General features: G+C 38.7%; 1 protein-coding gene across 3 annotated transcripts in view; it reads left to right on the top strand.

Annotated features, from left to right (window-relative positions):
• Nucleotides 1-510: 510 nt before the first annotated feature.
• Nucleotides 511-19,018, top strand: part of VPS41 (VPS41 subunit of HOPS complex) — a 104,721-nt gene continuing 86,213 nt past the window's right edge. For 2 of the 3 annotated variants that reach the window (XM_018075582.1, XM_018075583.1), the window contains exons 1-2: nucleotides 559-594; nucleotides 4,980-5,018. In XM_018075582.1, coding sequence (XP_017931071.1) covers nucleotides 574-594; nucleotides 4,980-5,018 — 60 coding nt within the window. In that variant the 5' untranslated portion in view covers nucleotides 559-573. Of the gene's footprint in view, nucleotides 595-4,979; nucleotides 5,019-19,018 lie in introns of all 3 variants that reach the window. The other variant, XM_008921311.2, reaches the window with a different exon arrangement.

Below are 19,018 nucleotides of genomic sequence, written 5' to 3'. Positions count from 1 at the left end.
AGGGAAGCTGTGCTCGAGCAAGTGATGCTCGGATGGGTGACAATAAATGGGCCTGGTCCGGGAGACTGGCAGTCCAAGCACGGCAGTGACAGCAGGCATGGAACACTGCCAGTGCTCTTGGCTTCAGCTACACCCAGACCCTCGCTAACCAAGGGCCAGCTCAGGGGCCACCTTCCATCTCACCACAGCTGGGCGTACCACGAAGCTGGGAGACCTGACAGAATCAACGGAATTCAGCTTAAAAAAGCATCTCACAGCTAAGGAGAGTAGAAAGACAACACGGCTGTGCTGCCCGTGGAGCCCAGCCTTGTTTCTGCCCTCGGTTCAGATTGTAAGGCATCGCCACCATACCTCAGCTGGGCTGACGAAGGAAAATGGAGGGGATGGGGGAAAAAAAAAAAAAAAAGGAAAAGAAACAAAAAAAAAAAAAAAAAAAAAAAAAAAAAAAAAAAAAAAAAAAAAAAAAAAAAAAAAAAAAAGAGGAAAACATCCCTACCCCCGAAACTACATTTCCCAGAGTGCCTCCGCCGCGTCGATTTCCTGCCCCTCACATGACAGCGGCCCGGCTGCGCCATGGCGGAAGCCGAGGAGAAGGTAGAGCCTGTCGGTGCCCTGTGGCCGCAGCGACGCGGAGCGGGGCGGCCGGAGCGTGGGGCCGGGGCGGCTCATGGGAGTGGAGGGACAGCGCGTGTGAGAGGGAGCAGAGGCCGAGGCCGTAAGCCCGCCCTGAGAGTGTAGGGCCGGCGGCGGGGCGATCCTTCTGGCTATCCTCGCTGCGCCGGGGCGCAGGAGAGAAGATGGAGGCTGCGGAACCTGGATCTGGCCGGGAGGGAAGGTTTAGAAGTGTTGCTGGCGCCGCTGTGGAGCCAAGGTTAAAGAACTGGAGGGTTTGCCTACCAAGGGACATGGGTGACATGACCAAGTTAATTTCAACTGGGGATTTTTCTCCTGCGACAAAACTTGAGGAGTTTGGTGCTGGCGATTTGTGGTTTCCTAAAGGAGATGTTCTCCTAAAGCTCCCTGTGCCTAGATCGCTCCTTACCAAGGGAAAAAAAAAAAAAAAAAAAAAAAAAAAAGTAAAGCAAGAAGTGCAGTTGCCGGCCCTTTCACAAATGTTCTCAGTGTTTCTTTGCTGAACCAGAACTTGGACAGACAGCTAACCTGTGGGATGTTTGTCTTATCTCGAATACCTAAAGGAGGGAGGGGTTTAGAATTACTCCAAGGGAATTGGCCTAAATTAGAGATTGACAGGTCGTTTCCACCTTCCCTGCTGTCGGGGTTTTGTTGGGAGGGGTTGGATTCCTTACAGGAGGCTTCTTTCCCAGGATTGGTACGTTTTTAAGTGTGGCAGCCTTTGAAAGAGTTCTCAGGATAAAACCAACTCTTGACAAGTCTTCTTTAATAATATAAGAGATTAAACTAGCTTGTGTTTTGCTCTCTTTGTACTATGGTAGGAAACTTACCTTATTTGTTTATTTCCTCTGGGGAGCACATCTCTTTTGGAAGGGATGTATGCGTTGTGCATGTATGTTTCTTTAAAACTCGAGTTCTGTGGCTTTCCCCTTCCGTCAACTTTAAGTTATTTAGGCATCAAATGCCAAATATATATATAGAAGGCATTTGATGTTTGTAAAGGCAGGGAAGGGAAAACCCTATATCCACCATATTGGAAAGCCCACTTAAGAATTTATTGAGAAGTTATGTTGGACCTGTTTAAATGAAATATAATAATGGTAGGAGATTACTTCACATTTCTGTGGTTTCCTCATCTGTGTTCCCTTTCCCCATTCTTAGGCTACTTGAAAAACAGCATTTGCCAGCTGGCTGAAGTGCAGCTGGCTGATTTTCCCCTGGAGTCTGAGACCTACCAGTGACAGTTATTCCTACATGATTTAGGATTCTAGTTGTCTACAAATCCCTGTTAAGGGATTTTCTTTTTTTCACAGTTATAAGGCTACTAAAAAGTAGAAGTGGGGGATAATCTTCTGAGTTCATGTATTTGGAGGGAAGAGAAAGGAACCTAACAAAACTCCAGGGCAATCATAACTACAGTTTACTGTTCCAATTTGCCTAAGTGGGAGAATGTAGGGAAAAAGCTTTTCATCATAAGTTGCTAGCAAAGTGGGTTAGTAGATAAGTGTCAATTCTAAGCACCCTCAGCTAAGTTCTTGTCAGGGAACAAATAAGGTTTCTGCATTTCTTTCCTAAGCCAAGGCTCCCTCTGAATTTTTGCATGTTATTTTCTGCAGTTAAACACAAAGGCCATGCAGCATTTACCTTTATTTGTGTGCCTTTTATGAAATTTAGTATCTGGGGTTGTAGTGCCTTGTGAATACAGTAGGGATACCAGAGTAGATGTCCTAAATAAAAATAGATTGATATTTGCTTAGTTTACATGGTTTGATTATTGGAATCAACTTCTGGTGTGCCCTGATTTGGTAAGCCAGTGTTTTCCAGGAATGCCTTTGCACATAACTGCTTACAGCTCAGTTAAGTGACTCAGGTGGGTGTAAGTATCAGCTGCTGTCTCAGCAGGAGGGCTGTTAACTCCTCCCTGCATGTGTGTTGGTCTGTCTGCATGGTGTTAGATTGTGAGCTCATCCTGAAAATTTGTAACTGGCTTTACATGCATGTTCTCCTGAATAACCAAAGCAATTGGAACCATAAGGGGTAGATGTAGGTGGTGTAGCTGCACTAGAAAGTCTCATGTCCCAGCAAAAATGTTACTTGCTGCATCATAGAATCATAGAATCAGCCGGGTTGGAAAAGATCTCTCAGATCATCAAGTCCAACCGTTGATCCAGCACTGCCGTGGTTACTAGACTGGCACTAAGGGCCACATCCAGTCCCATCTTAAAAACCTCCAGGGACCAAGAACCCACACTTTCCTGGGCAGCCCATTCCAATGCCTGTTTACCCTCCCTGTAAAGAATTTCTTCCTAATATCCAACCTAAACCTCCTCTGGCACAGCTTAAGACCATGCCCTCTTATCTCACTGATAGCTACCTGGGAGAAGACTCCGACGCCCACGTGGCTACAACCTCCTTTCAGGTTGTTGTAGAGAGTGATGAGTGTCCCCTGAGCATCCTCTTTTCCAGGCTAAACAACCCCAGCTCCCTCAGCCTCTCCTCACAGGACTTGTGTTCAAGTCCCTTCACCAGCCTTGTTGCTTTTCTCTGCACCTTCTCCAGCACCTCGATATCCTTCCTGAACTGAGGGGCCCAGAACTGTAATTGCTTAATTTGTTTGGGAGAGCTGATTTAAGTTACTTTTTTAAAAAAAAATATATTATTACAAACTATATGAATTATATCAATGTATCAAAACAGTAGTGCTAATAGTTTTGATTTATTAAGGAGTTGAGGAGGCAACTCCTGGTATTCAAGAGAGAAAGTCAGTTTTTTTATTAGGAATGGGGTAATAGTTTGCATTAGACTTTGTGTGTTACTCTAGCCTGTCCAATAGGCTGGCAACATTACACCACAATGCTTAGTTCTGTCCTGATTTGGTTATTGTTAAGTAGAATTTAAGATGCAGAAAGATTCTATGTAACAAACTTCTAATTTCCTGAAAGGTGACTACAGGCTGTGGTTAGAGACTGGGAGACTGACAGGCAAATAGTTGTACGTGCAAAGTCAAACCTAAATTTGAAAGGATGCCAGGATTTTACTCCATCTTCCCTTGAGTCCCATGTTCTTCTTACTTGCAATTTCCCAACTCATGTCCCAAGTATAGACTACACAGATAACCTTTCTATGGGATATGTGGTTTAGAGGTGACCCTGGCTGTAGTGAGTAAAATGGAGGAAACAGATGTCGGTACTCATGGTAACACCGTGCACTAAGCTTCTGGTGGCAAGTAGTGCTGCTTTTCTTCTGTCCCATCTGCTGTGATGTATTACGGGCACCAAGATGAGCCCTCACTAATGCAAAGGAGACATTTGCTTTTTGCCTAGAGTTCACCATCAGGGCATTTAATAAACATGGAAAATAAATAAATAAATGTGACAAACAAAAAATTATACTGGTTGTCAGTGCATTCAGTTTTTTTCCCTTTCCATTTTTCTCTAAGCTGTTGGTAACAGTGTCTTTTTTTTTTTTTTTTTGTCTTCTCTGGTGAAATTCTGTACCTGTTAATCTTACTGTCCAAAGACCACATCATAAGATTTGAAATGCTGCCTTCTCTCTAGCTTGTTCTTTGTTTATATCATATTTTATTGTTGAAATGCTTACATTCACTGCCAGTGTATTAGTTGTAATCGTTTATTGCTATTGATAAAGATAAATACGTTAAGTAAATCTTCATTTTGCTGACCTCTTTGAGGAGGCATTGCATCAGCAGATTTTCTCAGTGAACAGATGAGAGATGAGCAGGAGTTAACTTAAAAATTTTTTTGTAGGGTAGTAAGAATCATTGTCTTGCCAGAGAGAGATGTTTTAAAGGTACAGTTGTTTCAAAGGCAGGAGAAAGCCATATGTCTTGCACTGACATGGGGTGAAAAGGAGAAAGTCATTAAATGCTGGATTTCTGTGGAAAATAGTTTGAAATTATTTAAGTTTAAAATAAGCCTATTAAAAGCTGCGTAGTTGAATAGCAAAGCTAGTTTATGGATAACTGTAGAATGCTATTCTGCCTTGAAGGTCAAGACCTGGGCAGTTTCTTTGCAAAACTTACTACCACTTCTGGAAGGGGGGAAGCTATCACAGAGACAGATTCTCAGATGATCCAATCATTCTTTTAGGGTAACTGACAGCAGTGTCACAGTCAACTGCTGCCCCTGAGTATCAGTGTGGCATGTGAATGCAAGTGCAAGAACAAACCGGGTACGAATGGACAGGATGGAAACTAAACTTTGAGTTGCTTTTGCTTTGTCTTTTGTGTCTTAATAAAGGATTGAAAGTACTTTTAAAAAGGGAAATACTACTCAGTTATGTGTGTACTTACCTAATTACCCCTTTGTCCTTTTTGTCCTTTTCAGGAAACCAGGTCTAATGAGGAATCAACAGATGAATCTGAGGTAACCCTGCTTAAAATGCTTCACACTTGAGTCTGTGTCAGTGCTAGTTTTTTGTCTGTATGGAGGGAAAAATAATACCTCGTTATTTGCTTTTAGAAGTTTGGCCAGTATTATGTAGCAAGGAATATTAGTCTGGGCTTAAATTAGTAAAACAAAGCCATGATTTGCTGTTAGAAGCTTCTTTATCTTTAAAATAACCCCCACAATTGCCCTATGACAGTAACATGAGTTATGTTGGGGACAAATTCAAGTGTATGCACTTCTGTTTTGATGAAATGAAAATTTGTCAGTAAAATTATATATGCAGTAATACTACATTGAGGTAGTTACTGTGTTAATACCTTCACAGTCTAGACTTAATCATGTCCTGTAGACTCTGTTCTTGAGATGATATACTGTCAAAAATGTCTCATGATCTGGCAAAGTCTGCCTACCCTGCTGTAGGTGATGGAAATGGGGGGCTGAGGGAGAAGAGAGGAAGGGAGCTGCAGAGGGTTCAAGAATTTGTCCCTGAACAGTAATGTACTAACTCCAAACCTGCCATCATTGAAGGAACCATAAAATATCTAGAAAGAGGTAATTGACATCAGGTGGTCTAGGATGGCTACAAGAAGGAAGAAATAAGGGCGGCTGAGCAGCTTCAGTTGTGACCACCAGCAAAGACAGATGACACAGAGAAGTAGCTATTACCTTGACAGAGTATTTTCACCCATTATGTATTGAAGTCAAAGTGACTCATAGGCTTACAAAACTTCAATGACCTTGCTGTTTGGAAGATTTTCTTTTCTTTACTTAGGGACAAATCTTCATGCTTGACATCTGGGTTTAAGCACTAAGCAGGCAGAAGTCTTAATTTCCGTGCCAGTGAATACTGCAGAGACTGTAGTGGTGGATTCTGAAAAAATCTTTTTGCGGAGGATGGTGACTTTTTTTCTTGTGGAATAATTTTTTTCTCTCTGCCATTCATGAGTGTCAGTGGCACTGTAGGGCATTACTAGTGAGAAGCAGGGATTTCTTTGGCCCTTTATAATTACTGTGTGGAACAGCTGCCTGCACCAGACTTTTTTGCCCGGTGTGAAATGCTTTCATTCTGGATAGTGCTTTGTGATGTGAAGTGCACATAGACAATCACTGGGCAACAACTCAGTATTTAGTAGAATAGTAATATTTTCAAGGCTTGACATTCACAGGATAGTGAACACAGATACCTACTTGTTTCTTTCTTTAAAGTCAATTGCAAGTGAAAACTTGGTTTAGTGGCATTTTTAATGGCCTTTCAACATTGCAGCTGGTAGTAAATAAGTATTTAGAGCAGAATTAATCATAAATGTTGGTGGGGTTTTATTAGTTTTTAGCTTAAGTAAAAATAGGCATTATAAAACTTTCACAAAATTGAAAGTCCTAAAATTTCAACTAGACCTTTGTTAAAGTCAATGTCTATTTTTAACGTTAATTTCATGTGAAGGAAATTTATATATTGAGAATGTAGATGTTGGATCAAAAGAACAATTGTCATTCTAATGTCTGTGAAAATGCTTTTCATTAATTGTCTTTGAGTATTAAGTCCAGTCTGTAGTGTCTTGAGCATCAGTAGGTAGTTGATGAAATGAAACTCGTTAGACTATTTATAATAATCATTCAGATATAACCAAAAATAGTGGTAAAAGCACAAATTATAAATGTTCTTGGTGCTTGCTTATATTATATGACATATGGTGAGAGATAAGATCAAATTGATGGCTTTACTCTTAGCTCTTGTGATCATAAAATTCTAATTACTTTTTTGGCGTGGCCCATAGTTTGAATAATCAGGGATGGATTTTATTGTGGTGGTACTGGAATCCTGAAGCCTTTTGTTTAGTTTTACCGATTAGAAAATACTGTATTTATGGCATGGACTTTGTGGGCATCTTACCATAATAAGATTTTTACATATACAATTGCTCTTGCACTTAATTTAAATTCTTCCTATAAAATTGAATATTGTTCCTACTGATTTCAAAGGGTACATGACACATATCCAACTTACATTATAAAAGTATTTTGTATTATGGAGGAATGCAATATTAAAATTCCTGATTTTGAGTAAATGATGTCCCTGTCTGAACTGGATGTGTAAACAGGATACGGATTTTTTTTCCTGATGTTTTTATGCTGCTGTGCCATTATCTTAGTAAAGAATCATAGACTGATTCTGTTTCATGCAGCAACTCACTATCATTCCTTTAGTAGCTTCTAGCAAATAAGATACTAATTCTGTTTTTCTACCTGCTTGATTTGTTTTGAATGACAGGCTCTTTAACAAATGCGGGGATGCTTATTTGCACAGCCTTGGTGGTAGAGCTTAATAGTAAGCTTCAAATGTGAGAGTCTGCAAAAACTGACTGTCTTGAATGTATGTCATCTAAAAGCTTGTCATTGTGAGTTTGGTTCCAGCTCTTGCTCCCTAGGAAGTTGAGTATCTAAGGCTGTGTAAGTATTTAATACTTTTCAGCTGTTTAAGTCAGAATGTGTAAAATGCAAAGGTATTAATTAGCAGAGATGGTGCATTTGTTCAGATGTTAAGTAGATCTTTCAGTGTAGAATAGTTGTAGCTACTTGTAAGACTTGTAGAACTTGTAGCACTTGTAGAATTGCGATAGGTCTTTCCTGGTAACTACAGTACAATTGACACTTTTCTTTCATATTCTTATATATGATATGGGTTATTATGAGCTTTTTCCCTTCTTATAGACAGACCACTATATATTATTCCATGATATGGTGAGGAAACCGTATATCTAACAGTCTCTTAATTCTTAGAAGAAAACCTACTTAGAAGAAAACCTAAGTAATTCTACTGGACTTCTTTTTTCTTTTTGTATCTTCTGGCTTTAGGCATTTGGTTTTGGTGGTTTTGGAGGTTTTTTGTTTGTTTTTGTTGGTTTTTTTTAATTGTGCTTCAGAAGTATATTTGCTTTATTTCTCCCAACCTTGTCTAAACATCAGATATGCTAGATTTGGGGCTGAATTTGAGCAGGTTTGTTTGGCTGAAAAGTCCTTGTACAATGTAGTTTCATGACCTTATGTAATTTTATTCTACAGCACCTTAAGCTACATGTTTGGACTGTCACATTTGATGAGATCTTAAAAATAGACAGCAAAGTAATCTGACTTTTGGCTATTTATAAACTGTAGAGAAAAAGAAAAATCTTTATAAATTATGTACAGCCTGAATCTATTTCCAAATTATTCTTCTTCCTTGCAATATGTCTGTTTCTGTAAAATTTTACTTTTTTCAATTGAGCTGCTTTTTGTCAGACAGATACTTGTATTTTGCCAGCTAATTAGCAAAAGATGATGCTAATAATTGTATAAGTAAGTAGTTAAGCTTTCTTCAGTATCAATGCAATGAGGTGCTAATCTGGGATGTGCAGTGGTATTTTTCTTGCATTTAAGTTGATGTTGCTGCTCAGCTTGTAATTTTGTCTTTGGAAGTTTTGCTTGTAATCAGAGAACCCTATTATATTACAGAATGGACTGTTGTGGAGTGATTTACTGATTTAAACAAATTTTATTTTAATTTAAAACAAGTGATCTTTTTTAATTTTAAACAAGGAATAATTAGAGTACAGTAGTGCACACAACAGCATGTACTGTGAAGTGCACCCATGAATCACTTGCATTATCTGAAGAGAGGAACTGGTTTTGTATCTCTTAATTCAAGAGAGCTTATTAAAGAGCCAAATTGAGTCAACATTCACTGTTACTCTATGAAATCTTGTGAGATCAGGTGAGTGTTATTTTTGTTTTCACTATATATGTAGTGTAAAAAACATTCCCATTGAGACTTAAATTGTAGCCATAAAGGCATATGTTGCACCCTCGAAAACTGCTAGTCTGCTTAAATTAGTAAGTTATTTCAGGTTTTTTGCATGTGGCAGAAAAATGTTTGGAACTATTCCTCGTGGTTCTGGGACCTACAGCTTCTGTCTCTACCTCAGACCTCATGTACATGTTAACTATGCTCTGCTTCTTTCTTGCCATTCTACCCCTCACACTCCACTAAGGTGAGAAGAGAGGGTTTCAAGCTCCCCCTTCATTTTGTTACTGATAAAATTAAAATAATCGTGTATCAAAACCTTTCTACTTGAGGAGGGAATCAAAGCTAAGTTACCATCCTGGAATTGGCTCAAAAATTTTCTGCTCCTTTCAGATTTACCATTGGGGCTACGAGCAGATTACCCTGGTGCAGTATGTAACTTTTTTACAGGAAGCACCTTTTCAAGAATGGTGAATTCCAAATGTCCCTGGAATAATAAAATGAGTGCTATATCCCAAGAAGTGATCCTTGATTATGTAAGGAGTTTTACCGATTTTTTTTTTTTGAAATTTTTTTGTTTGTAATTGTTTGCCTGTTGAACTAAACCACCAAGAAAAACCATGTGGGTGCAGATGGTAATATTCTGCAAAGAGTTATTAAAATATTATTTTAAAAAAAATTGCATTAATATTTGCATTCCTGCTTTTTTGCTAGATAACATGAATGTATTAGTCATCAGTATTGCATACATTTCTGTTCTACCACTTCCATTTTTATATGGCCTCTTCTTAACTTTTTTTTTTCTTCTTTGATCACTGTTACCCTGTGAAAGGGGCATGTTTGTTCATTTAGTTTATTCTTCAGTTATTTAGATGCTGTATTAAAAATTTCTACAAGAGTTTGTAGAGAGAAAAGTATTGTAGAAATTTTTGGTCAATCCAGTGCTCAAACAATATATGATGCTTTAGAAATATCCATGTTTGATACACTTTAAGGTTTAGAAAACTGATCAGAGTAGAAACACAATTAAGAAACATGTAAACCTTAAAAAGACACAACTAAAAAACCTTGATATTTTCTTTTGCTTTTCATTGCACTGCAGATTTTAGTCTTGTAGGTTGGATCTGGGTTAGGTCAAAGCAATTAAATCATTCCAAGTAAATAAAGCATCTGGTAAAAAAGCTCCTTGTCACACTATATTTCCATCAAAATGTTCTCTTAACATACAGTGTGGAGCATTGGGCTGGAAGAGGTAAGCTCTTTTGTGGATAGTAGCTTTTGAAGGGGCATCACCACTGATGATTGAAAAGTAGATTTGGCTACTGTACCTTAGTCCAAGTTGCCTTTTTTTGTCTCCTGTCTGATGTTTTCCAAAGTTCTTCTTTTCATCACACCTTTTTTTCTTATTATTGAATAGTTCTACACTAGGTTATTTTAAAAATGTATAATGAGAGAAAAATTCTCAAAAAGCGTATTCTCTTTAACATTCCTGAAGAACCTGGAGAAAGATTGCTTCTCTCTGCGTGGCTTTAAATGAAATTGTCCTTTTAAATGGGGAGAATGGAAGGAAAAGTTACATAAATTCCAAATAGAAAGTTCTTCTCCCTATTGATGAGAAAATGTATCATGCAAATAATTTATCAATTTGAGTCAGTAGGACGAGCATAGTAAATTATTTATTGAAGTTTAAATGGAATATTTTCATACATTAATTTGAAAAACAAGTTTGCAGTGACTAGTAACTAACATTATAATATACATCGTTAGAGGATTGACCTACAGGAAAAAACGGATTATTGCTATATTCTTTTAAGATGTTCTGGTTTGGAGTGAAAATTAGATACTTCATTTAATGAGGTATTAATATTAACCAGGAGTGCCTGTTCTATCTGTGTGTTGTTGAATACATAAAAAGTAAAAATGCTGCTGTGCCTGCTACATAAATTAAATGCAATTGCAAAGCTACCGTTAGCAGATTATGGAGATGTGGCTTTTCCAAAACACTAAATATATTCATCTGGGTGTAATAACAGCCTAGACTGGAAAAAAGAAAGTAGCAGGGAGATTCAGCTCTTCCCCTGTGGTGGGAAGGTGAACTTAAAAAAGTGCTATTCCTAAAACTGCACTGTCGTGTTTTCATATGCAGTAGATCACAGGGTGGCAACTGGGCTGCTTGAGTAGTGTCCACAGGGGAAACAAATGTTTGCCCAAGTTCCTTACTCAGCAAAAGGAAAGTACAAGTAGAAATGCATAGCTTCATTGGTATTTGAACTATGCTTGGATTTTTCTGTGCTGGAATTGGATTTGGACATGGAAGATAAAACAGCCTATCCTGTGCTATCTCTATGTAGTGCACTTGGTGTGGATGGACTGATTCTGTGCTTTTGAACACTGAAGTGGGTTTTAAAGTTTTTGGGTGTTCTTTGTCATGCATAAAACTACCAGTAAAATAAATTGATGGAAATTGAAATGAAACCAAATTGTACTATATGGACTTTTTACTACTTCTTTTTTTTTTGTTTAGTTTTGTTTTTTAACATGCCATTTATGATTGCTCACGTGCAGTATGTCATCTGTGTGTTAGTTACGCTTCACAACTTGGCTGGTGCTCAACTCCTTCAAACCTATAAGACTGAATCTTCGATTGGTGTTGTGCAAATATAGTGTAATGTTCTGTAGGCCACAACAGTTTTGTGAGGAAATAAAATGCTCTCTGCTTTGGCTTTCATCTGTGTGTTATTTCATACTGTAAATACAGCTCATTTTGATACATATGCACAGGCAGCCATATCATCTTAATTCCTTGCTCCTGGTGTATATCTGCATTTTCCCACGGTATTAAATAAATCCCTGTGGAAAATGCATGGGGAGAACAGAAAACTGCTGTGTGAAATTTTACCATCCTAATCCATATTTACCGATTTTGCAGCTAAGTGTACTGGGAAAGCATTGCTGATCTGCCATATGAACAATTGTAAAGGAACTAGGTGGGAGGTTACTCACTGCACATTTTTCACTGAGGTAACATTACTGTATTTTCACCATAGAATTAGGGGAAAATATTTTTAGCAGCGTAAGTCACAAATATGCTGTCATGGTTTGGAAATTTCAGTCTTCATGCCTTTTGTTGTCTTGTGTAGCAGTAGTTGCAGAATGGAAATTAATTCTTGTGCAAGTTGGAAACTTCAATGGGATTCTAGCTTTTATTCACTATTACTCTACCTGCTTTTGAACCAGTGACTTCGAGGTGAAATGGTCTTTGCTATTCTGATTCTTAAACCAATTTATTTTTTTCTGCTTTGTTAAAATTCTCCTGTAGGAACAGACTTTTTGATATGAAAATAGTGGAGGAAAAGAGGTTTATGTTCTCTCAGTGAGGTTCTGAAGCGACTGGTAAAGTCCTCAATATTTAAATTCTGCACATTAAATAAAACAACAGCTTGCAATAAAATTATGTTCCAATTTTGGTGGTGCCCAGCAGACTGGGCTTTTGAAGGTTAAAAGCCTTAGTCTGAGTTTTTCTTGGCATTCCTTGAGTGTTAGAGATTTGATTACATTGAGAGAAATTGAGTCAGGATCCTAATCCTGAAAGTAATGTAGGTACTCACTTTATCACTGAGACAGGAACACAAGTCCAGAAACCATATCCTAGGGATGGAGAAACAGTAACAATGAAGTTGAGCTTTGTAATAGTTATGCATTGGCAAGGCAGCTGGGGTTGATGGAATTCCACCCGAAGTCTGGAAACATGGGGGCCTTGCACTCCATGCTAAATTTCACGAGTTTGTGGTGCGCTGTTGGGAACTAGGTGAGCTACCATCAGACCTTCGAGATGCAGTCATTATCACGTTGTATAAGAAGAAAGGAATTAAATCTGATTGCTCAAACTACCGTGGTATTACTCTGCTCTCCATTGCTGGCAAAATCCAGTCAAGAATGCTCTTGAACAGACTAATACCCACTATAGCAGAAGAAATTCTTCCTGAAAGTCAGTGTGGTTTCAGAGCCAACAGGAGTACCACAGACATGGCGTTTGTTCTCAGACAACTGCAAGAGAAGTGTAGGGAACAGAATAAAGGTCTCTATGTAACCTTTGTTGACCTCACCAAGGCTTTTGATACTGTGAGCAGAAAAGGTCTGTGGCAGATTTTGGAACGTTTAGGTTGTCCCCCTAAATTTCTTAAAATGATCATCTCACTCCATGAGGATCATCACGACCAAGTCAGATTTGGCAATGCACTCTCTGAGCCCTTTCTAATAAAGAATGGTGTGTAACAAGGCTGCGTTCTCGCTCCTACCCTATTCACAGTCTTTTTCAGCATGATACTCCAAAGGGCCACAGCAGACCTTGATGGTCTGGACGGTATCTACGTTCGATACCGTACTGATGGAAGTCTATTCAACCTAAAGTGACTGAAGGCCCACACCAAGACCTTAAACCATCTTGTCCAGGAGCTGCTTTATGCTGATGACGCCACCCTTGTCGCCCACACAGAAGCAGCTCTGCAGCGTTTAACATCCTGCTTTGCAGATGCTGCTGAGCTCTTTGGGCTGGAAGTCAGCTTAGAGAAGACAGAAGTTCTCCACCAACCTGCTCCTCAGAAAGCCTTCCATCATCCCCATATCACCATTGGCCAATCAGAGCTTAAATCAGTCCAGCGGTTTACTTACCTAGGTAGCCTCATCTCCTCAGATGGTAAGATTGACGGGGAGATAGACAACAGGTTAGCAAAGGCATATAGTGCTTTTGGAAAACTCTATAAAAGAGTATGGTGTAATAAACACTTGAAGAAAAGCACCAAGATCAGTGTTTACAGAGCCATAGTGTTGTCTACTCTCTTATACGGTTCCGAATCATGGGTCATCTACCGCCACCACCTGTGTCTCCTAGAACGCTTCCGTCAACGCTGTCTCCGTACAATCCTAAACATCCACTGGTCAGATTATGTAACCAATACATCTGTTCTAGAACAAGCAGCAACCACAAGTATTGAGACCATGTTGCTGAGAACACAGCTGCGCTGGGCAGGGCACGTCTCCAGGATGAAGGACCACCGCCTCCCTAAGGTCCTGCTTTATGGTGAACTTGCCACTGGCTGCCGCAAGAGAGGAGCCCCGAAGAAAAGATACAAGGACTCCCTGAAACAACACCTCAACCTCGGCCACATTGACCATCTTAACTGGTCTACTCTGGCCTCCAATCGGGAGACCTGGAGACACACCATCTACAGTGCTGCCGTTTCCTTTGAAAACGCACGCAGGATCACTCTTGAGGAGAAAAGACAACGCGGAAAGAATCGTATCCTGCAGAATACACCATCTAAGGAGTCTTTCTGCTGTGCCTTTTGCAATCGGATATGTCTATCTCATATTGGCCTCATAAGCCACCAGCGTGCCTGTAACAAACGTGGATAGAGCCTTCCTAAATCTTCGTTCGCGAAGCCTAGCCATGAGTGAGTGAGTCGCATCTTACTACAATAATTCTCTTTGTTTGCTCTGTGGCACTTGATTCTTCAGCACAGGTGTATATATCTTCCAAAATTGTGGGAGATGGAGTGCTTTCTTCTGCTTTCTTCTAAATTTTTTTTTTTCTTTTGAAAGAGGGCAGGGTAAGACCTAGAACTGGCCAGCAAGGAAGGTGAGATGTTTGCATCACTTGAGAATATGGCATTCTTTTTAAAAAACACATATGGGCAGATCTGCTTGGAGAGCTTTAGTACACGACTTTGAGGTGCTATCTTCTAAAGGACCTAATGAGCTTTTAAATCATACTTTATGTGTTTCTTGATTGTACAAAGTAACAATACGCTACTGGTTTTGCAACAATGCAAACATAAATTTTGGTAAATCTTTGTTGTGAATTTCCAGCTGTTTTATCAGAAATAGTGATTATTTAAATTATTTTTCAAAACAGGGATTTGACATGATCAAGGGTGGAAGTCAAAGGGATCTCCAAACTGTGTTGTGACATTGTGGTGTTACTTCCTTAAGTTCATCAACAGACATTAAGAATTTGTTACAACTTGCCTTTTAATATTTTCTAAAACTAAGAGTATTAAAGTATCTTCCTGCATGTGTTATGTCATGTGTTGCATGTGATATTTTCACTTGCAGTAGATTTTTTTTTGCTGGATTTTTTTATTCAGTTTAGCAAATCAGGTTTATTTATAAATCAGTTGTTCAGTATCTCTTGACCTTTAATGAATTGAGGTAGTTGGGTCCTAACAGAGGTTTGAGAGCTGAACTGGAAAGGATAAAGTCTGAAAATAGTCATAATTTATCAGGCCGAACGAGGCATTATGACCCACGTGGTACAATTCCCAGGTGTAGTAATGTGATGAAGATTTAAATAAAAAAATTTATCTGTATCTTTTGTTGGGTAGTAGTACTTGTCTCCTTGTGGCAATTTTGTGACAGTTATCCTTAAATTTGTAAGGTACTTGTTGGGCCCCCTTGTTCAAACTGGGGCTTGCATAGCCTTCGTGGTGCAGTCCTGCCCTCTAAGGCAATGCTGGTGATAGGAAGGGTTTGCTGGAGGGTTGGATGGTGGTGTAAAACCCCACTGAGGATGTACCTTTCATTGCAATCTGGTTAGAAGTCACCCATTCTGCTTCTCAGCTGGACACCAGCCGCTCAGGTAAGTACTCCTTTGCTCCTGTCAGCTAGGGGATTTATAGTAGAAAGATCCTTTCCAGCCCACAGTCCCACAGGCCCTCAAAATTAAAACTGAGACAACCAATCAACCCCCTGATTAAGACATAATTTTTGTAAAAGAATTAACAGTCAGATATGGTTATGCTTTGGATCTAGTCAAGATGTCAAGACCAAAAAAATGTAATAAAGTGTCTTGACAACTGAGTTCTTGGGTATTTTGCTGCACTTTGTGCTTTGTGTATGTATAGAAGTATGTAATTATCCTTGGAGACTTCATTCTGGGGCTTGAGGTCTTTTTATATTGTTTTCTTTTTCTTTTTATATTTGTCACTGAATTTCTGTAAGAAGTGAAGCTGCCTCCAGCAGAGCGCTAAGGATGCGTTTATTCATTTTTGCATAACTGAGGATGTTCTATGAACCTTCATTTTAACTCAAAAATAATTTGAGTTACTTTCTTTGGTCCTACTGGAAGTTTTTATGTAGTCTGTTAACTAATAATTCTGGAGCTCTAACTAATCAGTTTAATTTTTTCTTCTGTGTGATAGTGATGACTGTTTAAATAAATAAAAATGCTGATTTCGTATTAGGTTCCGCATGGGTTTCCAAAGGTCTAACCTGTGTTAAATATCAAGAAAAGTTACTCTCACAAATTGCCAAGTAGTCTCTTCTCACTTTTTAACAGTAATGTTGGGTTTGCACTTTTGCAGTAGAATGGGTTTGTTGTTTTTTTTTTTTAAAGTGAGATTTTATAATGTGTTCTAAACACTGAGTATTCAGATACACAGAGGCACTTTGAATGGCCTGTAAACTAGGAGATGTTGTGGTTTAGGAATGGTATTCCAGAATTTGGTGTTCCCACTGTGACTCTCCAAGACGTGTGCCACTTGCTCACTACCCCACTGCTCCCTCCGCCATGCTTGCTCGGAAGAGACTTCTTGGAAGAGGTTTTCGTGCCCCCGCCACCCTGGCAATGACATGAGGTGGTATAGAATAACCTCCAGGTCCTAGTCATACCTCCTCCTGGCTACTGCAAAAATTAACCCTGTCCTGACCTGAACCAGGACAGGAAGAAATGAGCTAATTTAACTTTTTTCTTATAATCTCTGAAGTCAAGGAGAACTTGAAAGAAAGCATGAAGAAAAAAAAAGAAAATTAACTGTAGGGGGTTTTGTTGTTTTATGTGGTGTTTTTCCTGCCAAGTCATGACCTTTTAGGAAGGCCTGTGACACTGGGGCCTTGTTGCAGTAGGGTGTGTGTGTATCTTCTTTGAAATTGCTTTGAGTGATGGACCTCAGGTATCTTTGTATTGGAGTTTAAATGCTTTGCAGGTTCAAAACTTGCAGGCATAAACAAGGCTGGAATGGCCACCTATACTAATTGGAATTCTACCTGGGAGTGGACAGAAGATGCGCAGCAAAGGGGAAGGACACTTGCCTTATAATGTATGCACCATTTAATTCCATAAAGGCTTTGAAAAACTTTGAGGGCAAATCGTGTGGGAAGCGTGACACTTTGCTGTCAGTGCCCGTAACATAATTAGAGTATCCGCAATCAGTAGACCATGTAGTTCATGTGACAGACTGTCCTGTGGGCAGATCCTCTGCTGCAGGAGCAAATGTGGGCTAATGGAATAACTCTGGGAACTGCCCACAGGTTCCTTCTGGAAATTTTCCAGGACCGATTTCAGATATTTTTTCCTATTCATGATTCCACTGCAGTAGTTCCTGTAGGCAAAGCTAGGAAAGACAGGGCAGAATATCTGAAGAATGTTGTGAATCTGTGTTTAGAAAGGCAGATGAGCATTCCTTGCAGTGGCACTGGCCTCCTGGGAGGTTGATGCATATTTGCAGCTCTCCTCAGTTTTGTAAATCTGCTCCAGAAGAGGAGTCGGTAGTGTGTAGGTGCTGAGTGTAGGCAAAGGACTTCGTTTTCAGTTCAGGAGTGTTTAACAGTGACAAATGGAACAACTCTTAATGGGAAAACGTTTGTTTGTATTAGTGTTGAAGGTTAATTAGGGTATTTCGTTCCCTTGGAAATGTGCTTTCAATGGGAAATGTTTATGGATACCTGTTCTTTACAGGTTCTTTACAACACATTTTTAGCTATTTGACTGCTAGCTTTAGCATTAAAATGCAAGTAGAAAATTAAATGGAATATGAGTTTTAGTTTAGCATTCACGTGGTTGAAAAATGATCATTATTTATTTTACAACATCACAAAGGTAGCTTCCTCCTGTCAACTCTGTGGGTCTCCTTCCCTTTCAGAATTTAAGGCTACCGTGTATGGAGTATACATTTTGTACAGTATATATTTCTTTTTCATTTAATACATTTGTCAAGAATCTCAAAATTCAGTGTTGTTTCAAGTATTTTTAGGCAGAAAATATGGGAGAAGTGTTAAGTGGTGGTACAAAAAGCAATGCTATAAAATTTATTTTCAAATGTTTAGAATCCTCTAGAATGGTTTAAAAGACTTTAAATATAAAGTGTCATACACTTAGTAAAAATCCACGTTAGTTCAGCAATTGATTTTTTTTTTTTACTATTTTTTTCCCTTAAAAAAGGAAAACTGTGAGTTGTCTTGTATGGGGTAAATGTCACTCTGTTTATATCTTAGCTTTGCTGCAAGTCAGGACTTGTACTATTCCTCTAGGTTGTCATAGAAACACAGCTAACTGACAACTCAGCTCAGGCTGCTGATGGTTTTATTTGTGGGTTTTAAGGATTATTAAAATTTTAAAAAAATTATTGATTTGCTTTTATTAACAGTGGGTTTTGTTTACTTTAGAAGTTCATACTGCATAAAAGCTTTTCCTGATAGAAAAATACCTTTAAAATTATTAAATTTTAATCTGATACTCTAAATAAGAGATCATCAGATGCATTTAATATATATCTGAAGCAGTAGAGAAATCTTGAATTTTGCAAATCACCTTTTTCATTTCATTTTGTTTACAGTAAAGTGCCCCAACTCCATTTCAATTCACCTTTTAGCTTGACTTTTACTTTCTGTCAAGAAAGCATGAAATGGGTACATCATCATGCCTAATATTTGGAAGTTTTCATTTTATTTACTTATTTTGAAGACCAGCAGAATGCTTCAGTGCACTGACTTTTGAAAATATATATTTTTTGTATGTGCATGTGCAAGAAAAATTACTTAGTTTTCACTCATAAATAAGACAGGCAAAACTTATTTACAGTAACTTTTTCTAATGGTCCACAGATGAATGATTTTATGCAAACTACTCAAGAGACTAAAATTAACTTTTCATGTTGGTTGCACATTGAATGTCCAGACCCCACCAACACGTGGGATCTTATAAAAACTAGATGACTGGAGTTCAATTTTTACTTTTATGAATTTATTCAGTGATTACCCATGCATTTCAAGTGTAATCTTTGTAAGGAATGTATAAAATGAAGTAATGTATTAATTGTGTAAAATGGACACATACTTCCTTATGCCCTCCTTCCATCGCATGTATGCTTTTTTCTTTGACTTTACCACCTCCCTCTACGTTGTAGCCATTTATTAAGGATCT

This window comes from Manacus vitellinus, unplaced genomic scaffold, assembly GCF_001715985.3.
Source record: "Manacus vitellinus isolate BGI_N305 unplaced genomic scaffold, ASM171598v3 scaffold_3_pilon, whole genome shotgun sequence".
Taxonomy (NCBI): Eukaryota; Metazoa; Chordata; class Aves; order Passeriformes; family Pipridae; genus Manacus; species Manacus vitellinus.
This window is presented reverse-complemented; position numbering and strand designations above follow the sequence as displayed.